Source organism: Molothrus aeneus, chromosome 1 (assembly GCF_037042795.1).
Source record: "Molothrus aeneus isolate 106 chromosome 1, BPBGC_Maene_1.0, whole genome shotgun sequence".
NCBI lineage: Eukaryota > Metazoa > Chordata > Aves > Passeriformes > Icteridae > Molothrus > Molothrus aeneus.
Genome location: NC_089646.1, coordinates 145060433 through 145086996, shown reverse-complemented (window position 1 = coordinate 145086996; position 26564 = coordinate 145060433). Strand labels below are relative to the sequence as shown.

General features: G+C 38.6%; 1 protein-coding gene across 4 annotated transcripts in view; it reads right to left on the bottom strand.

Annotated features, from left to right (window-relative positions):
• Positions 1-25526, bottom strand: part of EFR3A (EFR3 homolog A) — a 75420-nt gene extending 49894 nt beyond the window's left edge. For 3 of the 4 annotated variants that reach the window (XM_066566537.1, XM_066566512.1, XM_066566528.1), the window contains exons 1-5: positions 25474-25526; positions 20960-21013; positions 15369-15449; positions 2186-2262; positions 225-352 (exon numbers count right to left, since the gene is read on the bottom strand). In XM_066566537.1, coding sequence (XP_066422634.1) covers positions 225-352; positions 2186-2262; positions 15369-15381 — 218 coding nt within the window. In that variant the 5' untranslated portion in view covers positions 15382-15449; positions 20960-21013; positions 25474-25526. The remainder of the gene's footprint in view (positions 1-224; positions 353-2185; positions 2263-15368; positions 15450-20959; positions 21014-25473) is intronic. The other variant, XM_066566520.1, reaches the window with a different exon arrangement.
• Between the last annotated feature and the right edge of the window lie 1038 nt (positions 25527-26564).

The following is a 26564-nucleotide window of genomic DNA, read 5'->3' as shown; positions in this document are numbered from 1 at the left end:
AGATGTCCCTGTCCTTATCTCAACCCATGAGCTTTCCATTTTATTTTCTCTTCCATCTGGCTGAGCAGGAGGAGTGAGAGCAGCTGGATGGGCACCTGGCAGTCAGACAAGGGTAACTGACCACAAAGGGACTGTGTCTGCCTTGCTTTCCAGACTTGATCAGAACAAACGTGATGAAATTCCATGACTTGTTTGCATCTATTTTTAATGACTTCTCTCCTTACCCATAGCGATGTCTGGCCACATCCCTGGTCAGCCTCTCTGCCAGGTAAGCCCCAATTCGATCCAGCTTCTCTGGGGCAGAAACTGCATAGAAAGTCAGTTTCTCCATGTCAGCTTTAACAAGACCATCCTAGATACAGAAATACAAAATAAAAAATTAATGAGTTCATAGGAAATATAAAGCTTTCCAAGTGTTCTTCGTTCTTTTCTAGTTAATATTTAAAGGTCAAAGCAATCAGAGCCTTACAGATGGAAATAAGCTACTGAAAAAACTCCAAAACTATTGAGCAAAACTGCCATAACCTTAGCTCAAAAATCAGCAACATGAAACAACTAAAATATTTTTAAAGGAAATGAAGCAACTAGCTTGCTCTACCCTTTTTTTGTGAGGGAATGAGTATTTTAAGAGAAGGTATGTAGTGAGATATGTGACCAATTCTAGGACACACTTCTTTCCTAGCAGCACAATGCCATTTTTTCTCTTCCCATCCCCGCACCAAGTATATTCAATGTATAATTTTGATAAAATACACAAACAAGATTGTAGTTTAAACATTTAATATTGTAGTTTAACTGTTTTATTTCTTCTGTGTCAGATCTTGAACAAGGCTGGCCCCCAGGCATCTGAGGGCTAATTGTCAGAACGAGATCAAAGATGAAGATATTAGTTCCAACATAAACCATAACATGGAACTGCTCAGATGAGGTTATAATCATAATTATCAGGTAAACAGAATAAGCCTTTTTGTCTTTTTTTTCCCCCCTGGAAGTTCATAAAAGCATTTCTTTTTCAAATAAAATACTTAAAATCTTTTCAGACATTCATTATTGATTAATGAACTTTATCAAGCAAATCTTCTGATACTATAGAGAAGGTGTGCAACTGAAGGGAAACATCATGAACTGGCCTCCACTGACCCTATGAATACTAACCAAAGCAGAGACTAAGAAGCACCAACTCAGAGCAAATGAGTCAGATTTGAACTAAAACACTACAGCTGTAGCATTTCCAGGTGTTTCTACATCTGTATCAAAAACTAGACTAGAACAAAAAAACCTACAGACCCATACTGTTCCATGCATTCAATATATTGTATACACAGAAAAAATTTCCTTTAAAGCCAGTATTATGCACTTACATAATACCTGGCACTGAGTAACATCATCATTGAAAAAAAAGCTAACATACTTTGTAAACATAAACCAAATATTACACAAATACTGACTGTGCTGCTTACTTCTACTATAACAAAAGATATAAAAATTTGGTAACACACTTAAAAAAAAAGAGCAGCAGAAACATAAGCTCTTAATCAGTCTGAACTGTCAAGTGATTATGCATAGACACATGCATTCCTCCATGGTAAACAGAAGTTATTTATTTTCACAGAGAGTAAGAGTTTGGCTTTAATATAGCTCCAAGACTGTTACAGTGAAATGAAAAAATAAAACTGTAGATGAGTATCTGGAAAAATTAAAAAAAACACACCAGAAAAACCTTTCTGGGTCACAACAGACTACCAGAACTATAAAAATGTTCATAGTCAGTAAGTCAAGAGTTAAAAAATTAAAATCCTGTAGAAAATCAGAAAATGTTCACACCTGCAACCACAAGAAAGCAATTGTTTGTGGTTCTAAAAAGTGATGAAGTTAAGTGCTACCTCTGCAGCAGAATACCTTGTTTAATGAAATCTCTGTTTCTCTGAGCAAAACATATTAATTTTATTCTTCAGTGTGCATCCCCGCTTTGGAAATGGAATTAGACCAGATGATCTCCATGGATCCCTCTCCAGATAAATTATTCTGCTAACCTCTCTTAAAGCTATTAAGCGCTAAAGCAGAATTTATGGTAAAATGCTAAAAGTGAAAAGAAAAAAGAAAATTTAAAAAAACTGCTAAAGCACAAGGTATAATCACAGATTTTCAGACACCAATCCTTTGAAATTTTCAAGTCATGACTCACTTTAGGATCTTCAGGAAAGATGTTGTCTACCAGACGCTTGTAGCGAGGTCGCAGCGCAGCACAGCAGCAGCAAACTCCTGCGGAGAGATTTACCCAACGGGATTAGGATGCACTCCTAGGGACTCATTGGAAGGGACAAGCTGACAAGCATGGAGGAAGAAGATAACACTGAATTCAGCTTGCTATCAGCAAGAAAGCAAAACCAAGGGAACTGAAAGTTCAAGTAAGTCAATAAGCAAAACGACTGACACACTGCAATACATGAGACAATATGCAAGGATCTCGGGTACCAGAAATGCACCTGCCATCCACACTTCAAAACATGCAGAGAAGTCAAGGAATTTTAAAATTGAGTCGTATTAAAACCAAAGCTACTGCATTTGCAGGTTTATCTTCACTCTGAAAGACTGTTTCAAATCACCCAAATGTGCATTATGTGCATTATTCTAAAAAAAAACCAAAAATGAAATATGTTTTAAAGGCACCCATATAAACCAAAATATACAAAACATGCTTTGCCTTCCTTATCCCTTATCCTTCCTTTTACTGGGCATCAGTGAAATGACAATCACTTGAAGCAGAGAAATGAGTTTTTTTGATCTCATTACTCTACTACTAATCCATATAATCAGAACAATGCATGTAACTTCAATTTTATTAATTTTAAAAGTCATACTGTCTGCTTTAAAAGGTAACAAACCTGCAGACCATTGTTTGGTCCTTTTTCTAGCACTAAGAACTAGTAGAAGTTTGGAGTTAGGTTAAAACTCAGCATAAAAGAAAAAAAGGTTTCTAGGTATCTGTCCAACTGTTTATCAGGGTTGTTACTCCCTTGTTTTTAATGCAGATTCTCTCTTTCAAGTTGCAACACCTGAAGGATTCAGAGCAGCTAAATACCTTACAAATGTCTTATTAAAGATTTCCACTCACATATTCAAAAAATCTTTTAACACTGCTAAAAACAGTAAAAAAAGGCAAACAATAAAGGGTATCTTGGCAGAAACTTGTGATGATTATAATTCCTCTGCAAAAGCATAAACACTTGCACTTTTTTACTTAAGATATCTCAGTAACCTAAGTAGTTTTTAACCATACTAATCAGAACATATGGGAGGTTCATAACAAAGATTTCACCTGCTGTGCTTAGTTTTAATTACAAGACTCTATGGGAGTCGACATTCTCCCTCAATTACAACTGTTTTCTAATACTATTGTCTCTTGGACAAAAAAATGTATTCTGCTCATACTTTGACAATTCTTGCCACTTATTCAATCCAAACCAATTATTGAATATAGATCTATGATTTTAAAACTGTGCCTTAGCTCCAAGTACTCCCCAATGGACTTGAATTCTGCCCAGATTATGAATTAAGAGTCCTGTACCACCAGGAACATCAACACTCACTTATTACTTCAATACATAATTATGAAAATAAAAAGCACTCAAGGAATAAACAACTGAAATATTGAGAATTTTTTGTTAAACAGTACTTTGTAATACTGTCAAGTTCTTCATACCACTCCTGCTGATGTCTTACTCATGGAGGTCTAACAAATGTAAAAATCAACATTTACATAAAAGCTGCAGGTATGAAGTAGATAAAATCAAAGTTCTTCAATATGCTGGAAAATGTAGGTATGAAAAGAGGTTAAAATCCTACTTGACTTAAAATAGAATAATTCAGACAGTGCTACAAATACATTCTATTGAGAGCAATGCTGTGCAACCTCTTAGAAGTAAGAAAAATCATAATAAAAAAGGAGTACTGTATTAGTGTCTTGTATACCACTCCATACTGGGAAGTTCAAGTAAGAGCATCAACATCCACCAAACCTCATGTATTATTGCTAAACATTTCTTGAAGTAAGTATGCAACTCTGCAGCACTCTGGTCCAGCACTCTTTGTACTTGGTTTTCTACCTTATGGTTGACCATTAACTTTGGTCCATGGTAAACAGCATGTTTGATTAGTACTAAATATAACAAAATATTCTAACAAATAACTGTAGCATACAACTACCTAAAACATAACAAGACCAGGAAAACAATCTGAAATATTGCAAGACAGGCAATTAAAAATACTTTTTAGAATTACTTTCTCCCTCTTTAAGTGACAGAAGAAGAAAATCTTTGCAAAGAACTGCAATTTAAATCTTAAAATGGTGTTTCAAACCTGTGTTAATTACATAAATTTAACATAAAATCTGGATCCAGTTACTTCTTTGAGATTGATAAAAAAGATCAGGTAACAGTACCAACTCATTCTGACAGCCTTACCAGATGGTTTCACTTAATGGAAACATATTATTGCTTTATTGAAATACTGCTCTCCAAATTTATGGAACATAGTGAATTTTGACACCAAAAAAAGCCTAAGAGTAAGTATGCATAAGATTTGAAATTTCGTCCTCATCTTGGGTTTTGGTAGCATCTTTAAATTGCTATGTATTTAATTATGGAACTGTTTATGTAGAAAAAAACCCCATAAACTTGTCAAAAAATTTTTATCATCAAAGTATAAATGTAAATCTATGATGTTATTACCATCAAAAGAACTTCCTACATTAAACAGAACATTCAAGTATCAGAAAGTGAGATTTAATCTGTCAAAGTTCTCAGCCTCCAAGCAGAGCACTGTCAGAAATAAAACTGACAGGCACTCCAAACAACACAGAAATAAATGACAACCTAAATCAAAAACCAGAATAGTTAACAGTCACGACACAGATTTTGTGGGAAAACTACTAATCATTGCTCAGTTATATCATTTTGATATAAGCATGAAAGGTTAAAAAAAATCATAGGAATAGGCTTAAAGAATGCATGAATATTTAAAAACAACAACAACAACAACAAAAAAAAAAAAAGACAACAAAACAAAATTCCCACAAGATCAAGTCAACAAACTACATTAAAAGTAACCCATAAAATTTAGGAACATACATGGACCAAAAGGATGAATCTTGTCAAAGATGGACAGAAGCTGGGCAACTGAAAATGGATTCCCTGCTTCTTGGATACCAATTTAACACAGATAAAAATTTACTTGGATAAATGCATTCATTTGGATAAACACATTCATTTCACATAAACAGACTGCTTTGTAGGTCTATAGAACACAGGTCAGAAAAAAACCTGTTCCATTTTATGCAGGTTTACTGAGGAAAAATCCTATGGCAATTCCTTTATAATGTCAGACAAAATTTACATTTTAATGGCCTCCCCCTTGCACACATCTTTACATCATTTTATGCAAGTAAATATAAAGGTTAAAGCAATATCTACAGAGAATCCTGCACTGTAACATGATAGTTAATGTATAAGGTTTAAAAAATATTGTTTACTTCTCCAGTAGTTAGATTTTTATCAAGTTCAAACATGCACATTCTCTTCTGCTTAAGAAGTCCAATAATCTGCATTTTTCATGTTAGAACTGTACACATTTACCAGCTGCACAGGTACTTCTTTTTACACATATTTATTCTACACAAGAGCAGTAAGACACAGCCCCGCCATCAGAAAATGGTAATTTCACCTACCCAAACACATACATGGCCTTGGCTCAAAAGCAGAATTATAATCATAGGCTTTTTCTTGCTCAACAGTTGGAACTTGCACATACTGCCTCATCCTGGATGTGAATCCACTCTGGGGGAACTGTCTCCTTGCCCAGAAATGTTCTCTCTCGCACTCGCACAGCTGCGGTTCCTTCCTGCCAGGGCTCTGCAACACTGTAAGCTTATCTGATCAGCTCAGTGACATCTGCATAAAGCCACCAAACACGTGAAAAACCTCAGTATCAAATTCTGTTAACAAGGCCAGGCACAGGAAAAGAGCAAAGAAAAAAAGATTTATTGTTAATGTGTGATTCACACACATTCCTCCAAAGAAACTGCACAGACAGTTTCATTACTTCAACTTGCCTGGAACACACAGTTCATTATTTCTCTGACTAGAAGTAAAAAATCCATATAGTTCCAGGTAAAACTATCCTCAGACAGCTGGCACATATCACTGTAAAGTGATAAATATTTTAGCAAAACCTACTCGCTTGGTCTTCCTGGAGAATGGATACAGAGTAGTGTATTTAAGGCAGACTAGTACTGACCAAAAAGACTTTCTTAAACAGAAAGGTTTACATCTAAGATCAAAGAAACAATCTAAAAATAATGAAATTAACATTATCTCTAATAATACTTCCTAGTTTAGGAAGCAAGGATTACAGAATTTAAATCATTAACATGATTATGATCCAGCTGGTAGAAAATCAATTTTCAGTTAAGCAATTCTGAAGTTACTTTCCAGCTTCCCATTAATTCTCAGCATTTTATTGTTTTACTTCCTACATTACATCCACTTGGGATACACAAATACAGGATTTGCATAGACATTTTTATAAACCCTGAAAATTATAAGTACTGTTTTTAATAAAAACACAGCTAATAATTTCCACTACATAAAAATTCCATTTCTGTTCAACACTTAAAAGATTAGTGCCAATAAAATCAGGGAAAACACTGGGCTGCACAGAAAGTATCCACACACAGTTTACTACAGGAAACCCTATGCTGAAATTAGAAAAATCGCATTACAATAAAGCTGTATTTCAAAATAGTGTGTCTGAATATTTCTGCTGTATTTTACTCATACAAAATTACAGGAAAACAAAAGTTTCATAAAACATAAAAGACTAAGTTTTGCCAGTTGAGTTTAAAACTGCCACATTTTCTTCTATCAAAACCTAGGGAAAAAAATCATCTGTTTTATCTAATGCTGGAAAAAACTTCTTCCATAGTTTTTTCCAAAACTTCTTCCATAGTTCTGTCATGTTGTCTAATATTATTGTCAACTCTTAACAGAGCATTAATAACCTGAAGCAAGATTTCATGTTCACTCGCTGAATATTTTTATTATGTCCCAAGCTTGGATGTGGTCATCCCCAACTTTATTTGCAATTGTCAAAGCTTTTTTTAAAAAATCATATTCTATCAAAAATGGTGCAATTAACATAGAAGTTTCAATCTACAGAAAATGCATGTTTTGCTAATATCAAGCAACACAGCAATATTAAAATTATATTTGATTGCTCAGTATACTTAAATATAACTATGTAAAAATTTATTTGACTGTAATACATTAAACTTTCATTTTAGTTATTTTTCTGCATCTGAGATGAGAAATATAAATAAAATAAATTTCTTTCAAATATCCTGATGAAAGTGCATAAAATAACACTTTAACCATAACCACTCACTATACTGGGTTATTTCTGAACTGTTAACATCAGTTGATGCATTTAATTCAGAACTAAAATGACTTTCAAGGGTACTCTCATTCCACTATAAAAAAAGAGATCAGACATTTTATAACAAGGAAATTATTCCAGCCATATAAGGGAGTTAATTAAAAATATTCTTCAACCTGCTATAAAAAGAGCAAGTGCTGTAAGGACGCAGTGCTCAGCCATTGCAGTGTCCCTGGAATGCACTCCCAGAGGGCACAGTGGGCTCATCATTCAGAGAGGATGAGCCTCTCCTCCCCTCACCCAAAGCCAGCTGACTCCTAAGTGCCTGGTTTCCAGCCTCTCTCCACCAAAATGCACCCAAGAAAACGTCCAACATGCAGATGAAATTTTTGTCTTGAGAACAGGATATTCCTCTGTGATGTGAACTTTTGGCTCCCATGACAGCAAAGCTGCAGTAACACCTAATGGGGAAAATTCCATCCATACCTAGGTTTGACAATTTTGCATTTATTTTTTAAAATATCTTGGTGCTCAGTTTATTTTAAACAAATGAAAACAACAGCCAAAAAACCAGCTTTCTGTTTAAAATTTCCCACAGTAAGCAAAAAAGTTCAAGTTAATTCTGCTGTGATATGACTTCAAGAGTTCTTCTAAACTGGAATCATATAATCATAAAGGTTGGAAAAAGACTTTTAAGATTATGAAAGTCAACCATCAACCCAGCACCAACACCACGTTCATCATTAAATCATGTCCTGCAGTGCCATATCCCTGTTTTTTGAACATTTCCAGGGATGGTGACCCTATCACACCCCTGGGCAGCTTTTCACCTTTTCTGTGAAGATTACTTTCTTAATATCCAATCTAAATCTCCCCTGGTGCAACTTGAGGGTATTTCCTCTTGTCCTATCTCTTGCTACATGGGAGCAGAGACCAACCCCCACCTGAGTACAGCCTCCTTCCAGGCAGCTGTAGAGAGTGGTAAGGTTCCTCCTGAGCCTCCTTTTCTCCGGGCTGAACACCCCCAGCTCCCTCAGCTGCTCCTCAGCCTTGTGCTCCAGACCCTTCCCCAGCTCTGTTGTTCTCTGAACACACTCCAGCCCCTCAGTGTCTTTCCTGCAGGGAGGGGCCCAGAACTGAGCGCAGGATTTGAGGTGTGGCCTCACCAGTGCTGAATACAGGGGGAGATTCAGTGTCCTGGCCCTGCTGGGGACGCTGTTGCTGATGCAGACCAGGTGCCACTGACCTTCTTGGCACCCTGGGCTCACACTGGCTCATGTTCTGCCACTACTGACCCACACCCCCAGGTCTTTCTCTGACAGCTTTCCAGCCACTCTTCTCCAAACCCATAGCACCGTGTGCTGGAATCAGCATGGAGAGATGCACATTTTGCTATGGTGAAAAGCATGTAAAAATAATTTGAATGTAAACTTTTTATGAAAGCAAGAAATGACAATGCACGTGAAGTTACTAATAAGAAGTAGGGAAAAGCCCAAGCTAGTCAAATAATGCTCACTGCCAAGCTTCTTCATTGAAGTATTCTTTTCAGAGCCAGTAGCAATTAGAACAAATCCCCAGGAAGATATTCTTTTTGGGATAGTGTATTTTGCAGACCTCTAATGCATTAAAATAAAGTTTTCCATTACACCAGGTTCTCCAGCTGCATTCCTAAAGTTCTACCACTGGCAGTGTTTCCATACCATCTCTCCTTTCCCCCACCTTTGCTGGTTTCACAAAGTAACTTTGCTTTACTAGCTCATTTCTGTTCTCCTCAACACAGCCTCTTTCTTTCCTGCTTTGAGATCGTACTGTCACTCTCTATTTTTAATACAGCATTAAAATTACCTAAAACTAATCTGGTTCCAGTGGAAGAAGCTCTATGATATGAGTTTTGCTTCTTAATTCCTGTCCTTACTTATATTCTCACTAAGCTAGCCAATGTCATTTACTTCTCTGACTTCTATCACTGAAGCAATACAAAAATGAGACTTTAGGAGACAAGAAAGACACATTTACATAAATCTCCTTGACCACTCTTCCTCACAGCCAGCACTGCTAATCTGTTCAGGGGACAAAATGAACAGGCAAAGTCCAACTTCCATTCCTGCCTTCAGTATTTAGTTTGCAGTTGGGAAATGAGTTCTAGGTGATAAATCCAGTGGACAGAAAAAAACAAAGTTTTTGTTTCATTGTACCTTTATTTCTAAACAAATACTGATTTCATTAACAAGGTGTTTCATAAATCAGTAAAAAATGTGATGTAAATAAACTACAGGACTAAAGGAGACAGAGTGTGAAAGAGAGGTTCACAGTGCTTTGTGTGCTCTCTGAAGAACATGAACTGCTTTTGTCCCTCCATCCAGGCAAAGAGCAGAGCATGGAGCAGACTCCTGACACTGACAAAACATCCACTGCGCACATCCAGTAACACACTGAGCCAGCAGGACATTCTTATCTGCTATTAAATTCTGAATAAAAGAAGTAAAGAAGGATAGGCATTATCACAGTGTCCTTGTTCTACTCCTGCTACTTAACCCACCTATCTGCTTGTCCAAATGCCTGGCTCCTCCCAGCATCCATGGGTACCAGAGAATGGAAAATTCCCAGCACAGTGACAATTCTGGCATAGAAGCAGCCTCTGAGCTCCAGACAATTCTGCTCAAAGCCTGCTTTCACTGTGACCCTCAGCTATTCTTTTACCCAGATGAGTCATTTTCAGAATGCTGCATCCTTGAACACTTGCCAGGTGCAGAAGAGAGTTGCAGATGATGGAGAAGAATACTGTAAATGTCATGTGTGCTCAAAGGCCAAGTCACCTAACTTGCTTAACACTCCACTGAGAAGAGGGGCTGCAACACCTGCACTTCTACCACTTTGTTCCCTGTCTGTGGCAGGTTAGGGAGAAACATCAAAGACAGAAGACCAGAAGAGGCTGGTGCACCTCTGAATTGAGACAGACACTGAAGGAGAGGAAAGACGCTACACAAGGCATGGTTGAAAGGCAACAGGCCAAGCAGCAACACTTAGCCTATCTCCAGGGTGGCCAGAGGTAAGAAGCAGTTCTAGAGGTTTGCCAGAGGAAAATTATTCCAAAAGGGTCACTCTCTGCCTCAGGAGCCTTCAAACCATAATTCTGGTCAGCAGGTTGGCCAACTACTGGTAAAAATACATACACTTGTCTAAAAGGCTCAGTACTTTGGTGACTAAGTCCAGGCTGCAGAATGCCTCCCAGATGCTTGTGCTGGTCAGACCTTTTCTTCTCAGTTCCAGCCCCAGGCAGCACAGCAGACTGCTGGCAGGGACTTTCTTTATGCCTTGCTGCCCAGACCCAGTTACTCATAAAATTTCTAGTCTAGATGTTCCACAATTCCCCTTCCACTGCATTTCCTCATACTACTGGACACAGCAAGGAAAAGAGTTATTTTAACACTTGCTGCTTGCTTCTGTTTTGCCACAGGGACTCATGTGGATTAAGCTACTGCCATTAGAGGAACACCTCCCTTTATACATGAGGATGAGAGGGGAATCAATGGGAAGCTGGACAAAAGCACAGATCTAGGTACAACTCTAGAAATTATAATTAATGGAACCTTTAAGTTCTCAAGCTTAGGGAAGCAGCACATAGAGATTACTTGGCATCTCAAAACACAAACACCATGAACGGTTCTGCTTTTCAGCAGCTGTTTTAATTCCAGGGTCAGCATCCTAAGAGTAACTGGAATAGCTCCTGACACATAGGAAAGTTGCCAAGATGTCAAAAGTTTTATCTTCTTGGTCAACTGAAATCTGCATTACAGGGTAGTGTATTCTGCTTTGGAAGTTGTTGCTTCCCTACATCAAGAAACTGATAGAAAAGCGTCAAACACTCTCTAGTTACAGAATTTCATGAAAATTTTGTCAATACTACACATCTTTATTATTTGAAGAGAGCTATAAGGATGGCACTGATAAACTATCACCTGGCCTACAGACAACAAGCCTACCTCAAACCAGTGAGAGACTGGTCAGCAAGTGCCCACCAGGGTTTCAAGTCTTCTTTGAAGGAAAGCACCTGAAGCTCTGTGCATTGAAAAACCTGAATGTAAAGCCACATGAAGAATTTTTCTGATGACTCCTACTTTTTCTATTTCCTTAAGATGATGCAGTTTGCTTTCTTAATCCAATCCACAGGGAAGGAATAACAGCTGTAGTTGTAAGAACTCCGAGAATCTTATGCTGCTGCCCATCTTTTTCCTTAGAAAAATGGATGCTCAGAACTGTTGCATCACCTCCTCACTGCAGTAGGTGGGCTGGGAGGATTTAATTCTCCACTCCTGCCCAAGGGTGCCTTGCAGCTCACCTGGCCAAACCCCCAGGGCTGAAACAGACCAGGGGAGTAGGTACCACACTGCCACGTGAAAAACAAGGCACGAGAGGTTTTTCTGAGAGAAACATGCATGTATGTCATGATTAAAAGTCCTGATGATGAGGAAACAAAGGTTCCCAGGCCTTCTCTCTGGAACCCTCAAAGCTAATGGAGAAGACAAGCTTAGCTCAGGAAACTAGATTTTAACTAGTTCAACGTAAAGCACTGACCTGTTTATAGAATATGTAAGAGAGTGCTGTTCTATAGATGCTTTCTTCTATTAAAACATCCCAAATACCAATATAAGCATGATCAGAGCTTCAAAAACAAGTTTTACCTTCATTTAAGCAAACCCAGCTACAGGCTTCAATAAATTTGCACAGATTTTGAAAAACATTTCCTAATTAAAAGAAAAATGTTCTGTTCACAAGTAGTTCAAAACCACATTACATACATTTTATTTCCTGCATACACACACAATGTACACAGAAAGTAACATAAGAGTGGATGAATGTGTTTCTGTGAATCTAGAACCATACTGTGATATTTATGCTGAGAAAACAGTGGAGCAATTCTGCTGAGGCACATACACAGAGCTCAAAACATGACAAAGCATCTGTTCCTGTTCAGTAACAAAAGTCTTTAAACTGTATTGACATTAATGAAAAATAAAACACTAAACAAAAATGTTGTAATGTTACTTTGAAAAACAGTCACAGAGGATACTTAGGCTTCAGAATTAAAATTCTTGTTTAAATATCACCAATCTTCAATTAAGTGCTCTGCTTGTGTCTATTCCTAGCTGTTTGACTTTCCCAGAAAGCATTTACAAAATGAGATATTGCCATTTGGACTTGGAAATGCACATGTTTCCATTAAAAGAACATTAAAAGAATATGGAATCAAAAATTTGAAAAAAAAAACCTCTTTACATATTATCAAGAACAGGCCCTTGGAGCTGCCAATACACTCAATTTTTCATGTCTTCCTTTCCCTGCAAACAGTTTTGCCTTGTTCATCCTGCCCGCACAGAAGAGCAGCTTTTGAACAATCCAGCAAACAGAAGTATGTACAACACAGTTTTAAACACAGACATGAAAGACATTCAATTTCACTGAAGAAAACCCTCCTTAGAGGTCAATACGAATTATAAAATGTTGTCATGGTTGTTATCTTTCCTATTAGCTCTAAAGAGTACTTCATCTTGAATTTAGGTTTCCCCCAAGAACTGAAATGCAGCTCTTCTCCCAAGCAGTGGGATATATTTTAGAACATATCCCTATCTAGAACCACATATCCCAGCTGATTAAAAAGCAATTTCTCCCTTCCTGTAATGTCTAATCAGTTAGAGAGGAACAGACACAGTGATTTGCTCTTCTGGCAACCCTCAGTACCTAAAGACTGTGCAAGTCCCTTTTCCACCACAACTTGTTTCCCACCAGACTGAACTGGCCAGTCTAGAAGATGGTCAGTGGAAGAGTGTTGCAGTGTGTCCCATTTCCTCTCACCTATCCCATCCCCCTTAGGTATGCCAATCTTTCCCCCTCCTCCTGTGCCCTCCTGCCTGGCACCTTCCAGCAAGGCGTCGTGTGATTGGCAGATGCCCCCCAGGCCTGGGCTCATTGGTTTGTCCCAGCGTCCACATCCCCTGACCCTTCCCCTGCTCACACCTGCTTGGCCCTCACCTGTCCCTCCCCTCCCCCTGTCCCCGGGGCTTAAAAAGGACACGAGACCATGCGGTCGGGGTCTCTGCCGTGGTTCTGTCTCTGCCGTGGTTCTGTCTCTGCCGTGGTTCTGTCTGTCTGGAGCTGTTGCCAGATTCAGAAATCTACCATGCTACAATAAACTCTGGATCTAAGCTACACGGCAGAACCCGCTCCTTTTCTCTTCACCTTCATCTTGTCTGAACCTTTTCTACCAAAGGTAAACTGAGTTCCTATTTTGCCTGGACTTGTTCTGAGCGCCCAGCTGCAGCACCTAGCCAGCCAAAGGCATCTCTGGGGTGAGAACCGCCACAGCTGCCGCCTTTGGTCCAGCAGCGAGGCCAGACGAAGCCAGGCAGGACAGACCTCGAAACATTCAGGGCTTAATATTTAATAGAAGAGACAGACAGCTTTGCATCTAGACACAAAGAAGTCATTTTAATAACACATCTTACATCTAATAAATACATCTTGTTAAGCAGTGAATCTTGAGTGCCTCAGCTTTCTGTAGAAACCAGACAGGACATCTGTGGGCACACAAGCTCACTGGTTTCTGCAGCGATCCAGCAGTTCTTGCCCACAACCAGCACTTCTAACCACACTGCAATTCCAACATCAGACTCAATTTGCACAAATTATATTTTGTCAGTTCTGAGGAACTTCAAGCTCATGCCTAAACCAATGTTAGTAATGGATCAAAAACTCATTTAATAGAACAACCACAAACACATAAAAAGTCTTGAAAACAGTCTGCACTGCATTTATTATGAGACAAGAGAACTCTGCCAGCTCAATCATGTCAGACACAGATCAATTATAACTATTCATATTTTATTACATATAAAGTTCACAAATAGGGTATCATCATCCTAAAGTCCTTTCCTAATCATTACACAGTTACACCCTAGTTTAACAAACACAGGAATTTTTTTTTAATAGCATAAATTATTGGGTATTTGTTAGTGCACTTCTAACAAAATATCCATGAAGCTTTATCTTCACCGATTTCCTTACGCATTAGCAGCTTTACAAAAGTATCAGGAAGGAGCACTGATTTAGCATAATTATATAGCCTACTGTTAGATTGGAATTCCTTTCTCATTCTCTTGCTAAGGAATGAGTAAGCATGCTCAAAGCACAATTACAGACTCAGGGTGCCCATTTCCAGCCAAAGTACAGACTGTTATCAACAAAACACCATAACAGGTCCAAGTACAATTTAGAATCACAACTGTGCTCTTCTTGAAAAATGAAAGGACTGAGACCTTCAACAGACCTCAAGCAGGACACGAGTTACACAAGCACCAGCTATTTTTGAAGTCTTGGGATCAACAAGTTGTTAGACTAGGAATCACAGAATTGTAGAATATTCTGACTACGAAGGGTTGCAACAAAGATCAAATCCAACTCCAGGCCCTGCACAGGACCGCCCCAAGAATCCCACTGTGTACCTGAGAGCATTGTCCAAATGCTTCCTGAACTCTTAGAAGACTCGGAAGAGTTTCATTCATCTACCTAACCACCTCTTATTAATTTCTATCTAATTCCTGCATGAATTAATCTTGAATAATGTAACTTCCTAGAAATAAAATAGCATTCTTTGAAAGCCAAGAGTGCTGTACACAGCTAATTTTGATCTTCAGCAATCCACAAGGAACATGATTCCCTAGAGAGCTACTGAGGTTCATAAGGGCCAGCAGTGGGAAGGAAAGTCCATATAGGGAAAGCCAAAACACTTTTAAAAGGAGTTCAACGTGGCTTTTCCAGAGACATGCATTTAATCACATAATGGAAATCTTACCCCCGCTCCCCAAAATCAATTTTGCTTTGTTGTCATGCACAAAAAAAAATAGGACACTTGCATGCACAATCAGCATGAGCCTTCTTACCCTTTTGTCCCATGATTCAGAAATCAATAGCAAACAAGGCTGCACATGAAGATTAATCGACTGATAGCTGCAAAGCCATTTCTGTAAATAACAACGACAGCCATATTTTAATAATGCCCCCAAAAATTACTAAGCTACATTTTAATATTTGGGGAAATGTCCACATACAGTTTGAAAACACACAAAGGCTGTGATGAGCACTGAATGAAGCTCATCTCTAAAGAATTTAATTTTTTATTTTAGATGCCCAGATTGAGCATACAGAAGTAACAACAACTGAAGAAAAATATTTCTTCATGTTTTAAAAAGGAATGGATGAAACACCATTGTTCATTTCTTGGCTTTATTAAAGAGTGTTCCAAATGGAAGAAATGGAAGGATGAATGATGATGATGATATCACTCATCATGTCTTATCTTAATATGAATGGTTTTGACTCTCTATGGAACTGCTCCTCAACATTAACTTTCCCAAACGGGGCTAGGATGATCTGTACATAGAAATGACAGCTAACAGAAAACAACAAAAGGAAAATTTGCTCCGAATCAACAACTCTTAAAGAAATCCACGTGTATTCATTAAATAAGGAAGCACCAATTTGGTAGCACACAAAGTTGTTTAAGGTACCATGAGTTAAATAAACAGATGCACAAAGAGCTACAGTTTTCCAGCTGCAAGTTCCTGTTTTGTTTCTTTTCTTAGCTAAATCAAGGATACATTTGGAGAAGTTACTAATTTTTCTTTTCAACGCAGTCACCTGAAAAAAACCCTGTAGCTGTTTTCGTATTGAAAGCAATTCTTGCATATTATGATGCAAAGAATCTATTATATATTCTGCAACCATAGCATTGTAATAGTTACAGACATCCTGAAATAATTATTTCCCTTTTTTGGCCTAGTCCTAGGAAGTGGCAAACTGCCAAAGGAAGCCCAAAACCATGGCCTTGCCCTGGCAGCTGTTTTCCAAGTTCCTGTGGTCCTTTAGGTTAGTAGTTGAAAAGGACATGATACAGGGCCCCTGATGTGTCTCATCCTAAAATACCAGAATCAAGCAGCAAACAAAAATCTCAGACACCTCCTGATGTAACTCTTCTGTAATAGCTGAAGTATGAAAATGTTACAGAATGATAACCTATTTAACACTGTTTTAAATAGGCAATAATGCTGTCATAAAATTAAGAGGGTTTCTCCTGCCTAAAAAATAAACTAAGAAATTACAAAAAGTGCTTTATTAAGTAGCAGGTCCCATTGTAAAGTGTGAAGGCTACATGAGAAACATATTCCAGATGAGGAAAAAAGTATGATGGATGGAAAGAGTGGAGACAGTAATCAATGAGAACTATGGCTTGATTTTCACTAAAAACATTAGAAAGCTTAGTCCCTGAAATATTTATACTGACACATTTAGGAACACATCTCCAGTCACTGGTATTTCAGAATTTTATTTCACAAGGCAATAAATCTTCTCTGCCCATTACCAACCTTGTTAATACTTACTTATTATACATACACAATAAAAACTAGAATCACAAAACACAAATAAATGATATTCCCAAAATTGTTGGAAGGGGAGAAACCAAAATGAGGAAGTTATCTGCCTCTTAAAATGTGTTAAAAATGTTAAATGCCAGTTAAGAATTCACTCATTTCAAATTCCATTTCAAGTGCTGTTTTCCCTCCTACACTTGGCAAGAAAACTCTGTGCACATAGAAAATTATAATTTTTAAAGTTTGATGGGTATTTTTGGGTTTGAGGGAGGACTGGGTCATTTATTTGTTTGAAGACCATGAAGAAACACAAGGAAAGAAGCAGCATACATGAATACAGAAACTGACAGGCACTACTCAATTGTTCTATCTTCTGTTTTTCACCTTGCACAGGTGAAGCAGGGAAGCCACCAGCACACTCACCTGCTGTCAGAGGAGCTGCCCTACACTGACAAGGGCCAAAAAGCCACATGGTGTTTGGGAGGCCAAGAAAATAAAATATTATGTACTTTAATGAGCATGCTTGGAGCCATTCTGAAGTCATCAAACTGCCTCTTCACTGCAACCAAGAACAGGCCAAATCATGGAATATTTTCCACATAACTAATATATGTACCTCTTAAATCAGAATGGTCCCTTTCCAACTGACAAATATCTGACAGAAGATGTGGGAGGTGTTCATATTACTACATTTCACAGCCATAAATCAAAGGAAGAATGTGGGAACATTACATTTGGCAAAATCTTTATTTTTATTTATTTCGTCTCTTAATTTATATGCTAGAGTCAATCATAAGCACCTGCTAATCAGTTAAAAACAATTATTATTAACAAAATCTTGAAGACCAAAGATATAGTTATGCTAATGGCATAAGCCAAAGGAGAAAAGAATAAGCTAAGAAAAAGTTTAAAAAATTCAAACACAGAGCTCCCACAAGTAAAATATTTTTATAGCCAACAGGTGTTCTCACCTGTGTCACATATAATTCTCCTAGTTCAAGCAATTTCATTTTAGTATAAAAGCTGCCTTTTAAGTTAAACATTTCACTAAAGTCAGGGAATACATCCAGTAAGTAGGTCAGCTGTTTCTAGAAAAGAAAAACCTCACTATCTACCAAGCTGTGTTTCAAACATCTGATTAAGTGTGAATATCCAGAACATAATGTTCAAAAAGAGTCTTCAACAAATATTTTGATATGACTTAGTTAATGCTTTTTCTCCTTAGCAGAAGCATTTTCAATCCAAATGCAGCCAATAAAAAACCCTACCAAAACCACCCATGTTCCATAACAGAAGTATGTTAATGAAATTATCTGCACAAATTATTCAGCAGGGAAACTGAGAGAACACAAGGCAAGTGAGAAACACATACAGCCTCTACTGCAGAAGCTATCTAGTTATATATTCTTTGGCTTCACTTTTAAATAAAAGCACTATTTAATCTTTTACTCCAGTTTCTTTGTGATAAAGCACACCTTACACCTCTGGTTCAAACCTACTCCTACTGTACTCAATCAGAAATGAGAAAACACATTTGCTTTCTCAACATTTCAGAATTTGCGTTTCAGCTTCAGCTGAAGACACCATGCATGTCTGTAACCATATGCATCAATACCCATCCTATTTGCACAAGAAAAACTTGTAACAAAGTTAAACATAAAAAGTACAGGAAAAGCTACACCTTGGCAAGGTTGATCCAAGTGCTGCAGCAATGACAGAGCACCACACCTCCACTGCAGATGTCAACACAAATGCCATGTCATGGCTGGTCAAAGCCAAGCACTTTTACTTCTCAAGGTAAAGAGAGCAGACTGAAAATTTTCTATTTGGGCTATTGCAACTGCATTGAGACTAAAATCTTAACGTTTTTTAGGACTTAATGCAGCACTAAATCCCCACATTCCTAAGAGAGACTGCTAAGCAGAAACATCAATAGAAAATGGGATAATCCAAATATGCAATGAGCAACTTGTGCAGAGCCCAGTAGCCATGGCTGAGCTGAGGTTCAAAGAGAAGAGCATCCATCACCTCTGGCTAATGACCTTTGTTCATCTCTCCCCTCTCAGTACCACAGCCCAGTTCTGACTAATGCCTGTTTTTCCACAGTTAACATTGAAGGACTTAAAAAGCATATTGTTCTGTCAGTGTTTCACACACAGTAACTTCAATACTGACCTCTGAAATATCACCAGGTACAGCTGAATTCCCCAGAAAGACTAATTAAGCTTTTACTCAGTCTTTCTGTAATACCAGTCATCTGGATTTCTCATAATATTCCAGAACACTGCCTTCAGACCTATACATTCATTCAACTACTGTAGGAAGGGGAGGAGGGATAAAATTACCACCAGGAACTGCTACACAGACCCAGGAAACAAAGCAGGACAGTAGTGGCTATGGGAGTTAATCAGTATGACCCAAGAACTCTATCAAAATTTCCTGTTAACTGGACACTATTTTTCTACTTCATTGTAACATGACAGAAAATATTTTTGGAAAATAGCTCACTGCAACAGCCTTTTGTTTAGGAATAAGTTTTATATGCACTTCTTGATGTGTGGGATGAGAGAACTTCATGTGAAAATAAAAGAAAATAAAAACAACACACAAAATCCCCCAGCCTTTAGAAACAACTGAGTTTTTCAGATTTCAAGGACAGATACTTTAAGAATTCAAAGTAACACTGGAGCAGCAGCCTGCTTCATCAACATGCGCTGAAAAGAATCCTATGGAACCTTTAGAGAAGCCTAAATTAGCAGGCAGAAGATTTCCTTTCCACATGCAACAGAGTTGAATTCCTGAAGGCTCTATCTCTACTGATTAGAAGTACAACCAGCCACAAAAGGATGCTTGCTTGCCTTAAAATCCCATTGTACTTCTTCTCTGCCATAACTTTTGGAAGTAAAATATTATGAAAATACTGTTATTTCCCAAGAATTGCAATGCACACATCTGTTAGCTTTCCTTTTCTTCACCCATACAGTTACACTCATTAATACAGGCAAAGATAAATAAATGGCTGTGTAGTTCTGAGTGTCTTGCACAGATAAACATTGCAATCAGTTGTTTTGGTCTTCTTTAACTCCCATCTGACTGCAGTAATGCAAACTCTACTTGCATTGATATTAATGACTCTAAACATAAGCACATCTGGTTTAAACAAGAAAAAAAAAAAACAACCAAAAACCAAAACAAACAAACAAAAAACCAAGCAAACAAACAAAAAAACCACTTTACTTTTCCAGTTTAATTGGTTAAAAAAATTCCACTCACTGCTTCACATGACAGGTGTGACACATCTTAGAGTAAGGTATTTGACACAACACAGAACTACTGCAAGGCATTTCTAGTGCCCACAGTCACAGCTTATTACAAATCACAGCAATGAACAAATGCTCAAAGACTTCCTCATGAAATCAAGCATCCATGAATCAGAATGCACTCAGTATGACTGGTACTGTAACTTTTTTGATAAAGCAGATTGCTTTATCCAAAGACTGGTGTTAGCAATGTTACTACAGATCACATAGAATTTTTTCTAAACAGAAAAAATGATTAAAGGGTTAGTTAAATTTATGCTTTTCTAACACATTTTATAACTTGATCCTTTGAGTTAGAGAAATTTGCTACTCTTGAAGGTAAATAATTTGATTCTTAGAAACATTTGCCTCAAAAATCTCACTTAACTTTGAATGTCAAAAATTTTAAGTCTCATCACTTTTTATCCTAAATAGCAATTCTATCTTCTATAAACACTAGTTGTCATTTTCCAAAGATAGGATTATAGCTATATCAAAATATAGCTTTTTAATATCAAAAATATCTTTTTTAATTTTTGAATCCAACTATTTCAGAACACAGTCTAAATCACAAAATTCAGTGTTATACTGTGGAGCTGTAATCAAAAAAGCAAATGTAAAGCTCACATTATTATTTGTAAAATATATGGAGAGACTAGATAACATTAACATCTTAAAATTCTTATAAATTACAGCAAGTATAATGCTTCTTCTTGCATTTTTTTTTAATTTTTAAACCCCAAAGAAAATAACAGTAAACACTCCTAAATTTTGTCTCAATGTACTTAAGGTAAGAATACTTACTGCCAGGCATTGTTAGTCGGGGATCTGTCTTCAATTTTGTAAAAACATAAGAAACTATGAAGAAAACAAACAAAAAAGCAAAGTCAAGACCATAGCTTAAGACAATTTACATCCAAATATGCTCAGTAACTCATGCAGAATGAGCATTCTTCAGCTCCAATACCAGAGAGGCTGTTACCACAGAAATCCAGATATCCTCTTAGCTGACCAGACTAGATGGAGATTTTGCCTGTTCCTGAAATGCAGTCATTCTGTTCTTGCCTTTGATGCTGGAGTAAACATTTTTCTGCTGTGTACAGTGACCTTCCCAAGTGCCACTGTTTAGGATGATAAATCCTGCACATCTCACAGGATATTTCCACTTCAACTCTAAACCACAGCTCTCCCCTGTTAAAATGCCTGAGAGAGGCTTCTGCTCATCACAGAAAACAACTGAAAAATCTGTGTGACCCTTTCTAGGGCATTTTTCTCCCAGTATCAAAAAAGGCAGATTTTAGATCAGAGTGCAACCTCCTATACACAATAGCAGCTCAAAGGATTTTTGATGCAATTAAATATATTCATAAAATGAATTCATCTGAAGTTACAACAATCTATTTCGGATATAAAAGTAGCCAAATCTACTGTTCTTCTAATTAGCACTAAAATGCAAATTATTTGAAGATTTTTCTGTATTTACTAATTGCCAAATGCAAACTCTCCACAAATGTACTTTTCCACAAATAAGAACAAAATCTCAGTTAATGATACTGGGTGTTGCTTTCTTCAAAAATCAAATAAATTTTAAAATAAAAGATATTCAGCTAATAACTGTATGTATACATACACCAAAAAAATTGTAATTCCATGGATGGATAATATGAGAATAAACATTTCATGTGGTCAACATATGTTTTAATGACCACATATTAAAGCAATGCTCATAGCTGCTAAAAATAAACTTTATTCTTGTATATGCATTTCAATCAAAGTTTCCAATTTGCTGACAGCAACTGGGATTAAAAATAGTACTTCAAAGTAAGTTATTTAAAATATCCCATCTATTAGAAAGCTGTATGTCCCTCTCCAAGGGCAGCATGAGAAACAGTGCAATTTTATTAAAGGAAACGTGCTGCAGATTGTCATGTCCAACAGACACATGGAGAAGCAAAATCTCTGGTTCAGAATGTAGTTATGGACCTAGCTGAAACACTACAGAAAACAGATTTACTGACATAAAAGAAAATATAAAAGCAGAGAACCTGGTGAGAGTTTCAGGGAGTCAAGTGCCAGAGACTCAAGAGCATTTTACTGACCATCTCCAGCAATCAGGAATTCAATACATTTTCCTAAAACACAACTACTGCTGTCAGCAAAGTAAACTCACTTTTACAAGACTTTTCTTTAGAAGAGTCTTCTGCATAGATTACTAGAAAAGTTGTATCAACTAAGACATATAGAAAATATCTGTTTTAAAGTAATTCACTGGGGTTTTAATCATTTTATGATCTGTAACAGGACCAAAAATTCCACATGGAGGTGGCCTGGCTGCTACATGCAGAACAGAGCACACAATTTCCTTAAAGTCTTCAATCACTGTCTCACTTGGCCTAGGACCACGTTTCATCCACACATGCTGTCACCTGTTACAGCAGAACTGAACTAAACCAAACCAAACCAAGAAACTTTCCACTCTTGAGTTTGCTCAGCTATTTGTCACTGAGCTAAAATTTTACCTAACAAAAGAGGGAAACTGCCCCCCCCCCCAATCTGATGAAGCAGAACTTAGCTAATCAAAAGGGAACTATGGACAATCATGTGATATCATTTAGTTTCCAAGCCTAACACTTGCTGTTTAACACATTCCATGTCAATTTGTGACATGTGACAGATCACCAGATGCAACTTCTGGATATCAAATACTACACACTGTTTTCTTCACCAAAGCAACTGACTCCTGGATATTAAGAAGGTAAACAAAATCTTACCTACTTTTCTGGGGAGGACTAAGGTCATTGTGTTTTTTCTAAGGATATAACAATAGTTCTAAATGTAATGATAATCAAGGTGCAAAGCTAGTTAATGTACCTTAAAAGACAGAGGAACACTTGCATGACACACAAAATTGTTCTTCTACAGAAAACCCCTCAGTTTTCTTTTGAGATGATTTTACATCATTTGGCTAGGAAACCCAAGGCAAATTTATTGTTCATCAGAACAAGGATAAAAATACAGCTTGTTCCTTTTTTTTTTTTTTATTAACTAACCCAGGATCTGAAACTGAAGGATAGTTTATAAGCACAAATATTTCTTATTCCAGAAATGGCATTGAAAGCCAAACAGAAAAGCAGAGATTGTTTTCCTGTACGCCCTAATACAATGGACCTCTCTAAAAGACCTAAAATGGAAAAAATTATATAACCTTGTGCTACAGGTAAAGCAAGAGAAGTCAGCATACCTGAGATTTTCTATTTTCTTCCAATAAACCCTCTGTTATGTTATTATGTAACACCATAAATATTTAAATTGATTTTGAGTCTACAAAATGAAATTGCCATCTGGGCTCCTTTTCCTTCCTCCAACTTAAGCCAAATAAAGGCAGAGGCTTAAGCACCTCTCACAGCCACACAGACATGAACTGAAAAATTAAAAATCCACTGCACATTTACTTTATAAATCACTTAGCTCCCCACTCATATTTCCTCTTTGAAAAATTAATCAATGCCTTTAGCTTTGAAAGTAGGCAAATGGCCAGTGCAATGCAAGATTAATAAATCACATGTTCATTCCTAAGTATAGACAGTTAAGCTCCAACTGTGATTCCCAGAACCCAAAAAATGCAATATAAAATGGATTTACATACCGCAGTAATTCTGGGAAATGCCTGACTTTAATCTGAATTACCTTTCTCAACTGGAGAGGAAATGCCATGTATGAAGCTGGCTCAGTTAATGAGACTACCCTGCTCTCTTACCCAAGACAGAATGCAACTACAGAAAACATTATTTGCTTTTACTTCAAAAAAATCACATATCTTCAAATTGTTTAAAAATCCTGTGGTAACTTTACAAGGATTACTTCCTTATGGAGCTAAGCTGGGCAGTTAAAAGTCACTGACACCAAATAAAGCTGTTTCTAATCCGTACTTTTTATAATTTAGATTTTATCATTATAATTGAATTATAATGCCAACTCTGGTGAGTATTTTCACACCCCCTTCAACTTACATGCAACATAAAATTTTTTCATTCTTTTCTACTGCACGAGTTTGGATCAGAAGTAGAAAGAAGTTACTGTCCATCATGGACTGCAAACATTGGCAACATCTAAAACAGATGCTTAATCACAAAGTGTATTTTAATTACATTTTCGTAAGTTTTTTCCCTGAATCAGAACTCAATCTCATTCTAGCAGCCTTTTTTAGACAAATATTAAAATTGTTGTCAAAAGGTTTAAATTAAACCTATGGATAAGCCTTTAGGCCTATCAGAGCACTACAATCAAGATTTCCTCTCCAAGCCACCAATTTCTCAAAAAAATTTTACCATACGCTTAAGAGCATTAACACCAAGTCTTCAAGCAAGATGCCCCGAACATACTTGAGAAATATTTCATATTATTTAGAATTAATCACAAATGCTTTAGGAAGTAACTACCTATAAAATCCCAAAGCTTTGGCTGTTAACTGCGTTTAGTTTACCTACTCAGTTTGCACAGCAAACATTGATGTAGCTCTGCAAAGTGAAACACCTGGGCTAGCAAACTGGGTTTTGATACAGCAACTCAAACTCCGGTTTAAAGTTAGTTATAGGCTTTCCCCCAAGTCCTACAGCAGCATAGACACAATGTACACCACAATCTTTTCTTCCTTGTATCTCAGCTCAAAGGACCACGGGATACCTTTCTAGATGTATCCAAAAAGAGACGTTGTACTATGGTTTTCGGTCATAGGATTTGTGAACCCACACCTCAATTACCTAAAGCATGGCTACACAATTAACTTCAAAGAAGAAGCCAAGAAAGCTCACAGTGTCGCCCTCCTGCCAATTTACATTGTTTCAGTTATTATCTCGCTGTCTTAAGGTCCATTTGAGGAAAACCTTCTGAGGGAACTCTCAAAGCCACAGCCCCGCCCGGTGAAAGCGGGGGGATCCGCTCGCTGTCCCCGGAGCTCGTCCGGAGGCGGAGAGCCGGAGAGCCGGAGAGCCAGCCTGCCAGCCCTTCCACCGGGAGCCAGCCTGCCAGCCCTTCCACCGGGAGCCAGCCTGCCAGCCCTTCCACCGGGAGCAGCGCTCACAGGGACCGCCCGAGCCGCTGCCCCGGCGGGTCCAGGCTGAGGCCATGCCCGGAGGCTTCTTCCCCCGCGCCAGCCTGGCGGCCCGAGACTCCCTCCATTCCCTTAGCGCCCACCCCTCTGGCGCGTCCTCCTCGTTCCCAAGCGTGGAGAAGGGAAAGAAGAGAGAGATCGCAACGAGGAGGAGACTGCGAGGGTGGACGCGAGTGGCAGAAGCACTGCCCGACTGCCCCAAACTCACCTCAGCCTCCCATCCGGCTCCGTTTAGCAGCCGCCATCTTCACTGGCTCCTCCCGCCCCGTTGACTGGTCAGTAGCGCAGTGCACGCCGGGAGCTGTAGTTCTATCTGGAGTAATTCCTTTTACTTTTCCCTCCATCCCTCCCAGACAGAGAGGACGCCGAGGGGTCGCGAGGGACGAAGAAGTGCCCCGACATGGCACGGAGGGACAGGCCCAGGGCATGGAGCCCCGCCAGGCGCGGGCCGGGCGGGCAGAGGCCGCCGAAGCGGACCACAACTCCCAGAGGCACTTGCGGCGTGGGCTCGCCGGCTGCTGGGGGCGGCGCTGGCCGTGTCCCGTGCCCGGCCCCGCGCCGTGAGGGCGGCTCGGTGCCGCGGGCGGGAGTTGGTGCCGGGTCCGGTGGGTCCGGCTCGGGCGCTGCGCTGGGCTCCTCTGAGCCATGCACTGAAGGAAAGGGTGGGAGAGGGTGAGCGGTGCTGGACGCTCCTCTGAAACCGGAGTTCAAATTCACCTACACAGACCGTGATGCCAAACCCCCGTGAAAATCAGTGAAGCCCAAGGCAGCAAAACCTCTTAGTCTATTTTCTTTGAAATAATACTTCCAGCTTTCAGATCTGATGCCTTTAATACCAGATTTTCCAGACAAGCAAGAGGAAAGTGGAAGGCTTTCACAGAATCGTTAAGGTTGGAAAAGACCTCCAAGATCATTGAACCCAACCTATCACCTTGTCAAGCAGACCAGGGCACTGAGTGCCAGGTCCAGTGGTTTAACACCAGCACCTCCCTGGGCACCTTTTTCCAACGCTAAACCACCCTTTCAGTGAAGAACGTTCTCCTGATGTCCAACTTGAACCTCCCCTGCTGCAACTTGAGGCCATTTCCTCTTGTCCTGTTGCTTTTTGCCTGGAAAAAGTGACTGACCCCCACCTGGACACAACCTACTTCCAGGCAGCTGTTGAGAACAAGAAGGTCCTCCTGAGCCTCCCTTTCCCCAGGCTAAAAACCCCGAGCTCCCTCTGATAAGCTGCTCCTTATTAGACTTCTGCTCCAGCCCCTTCCCCAGCCCTGTTGTCCTTTTCTGGACATGCTGCAG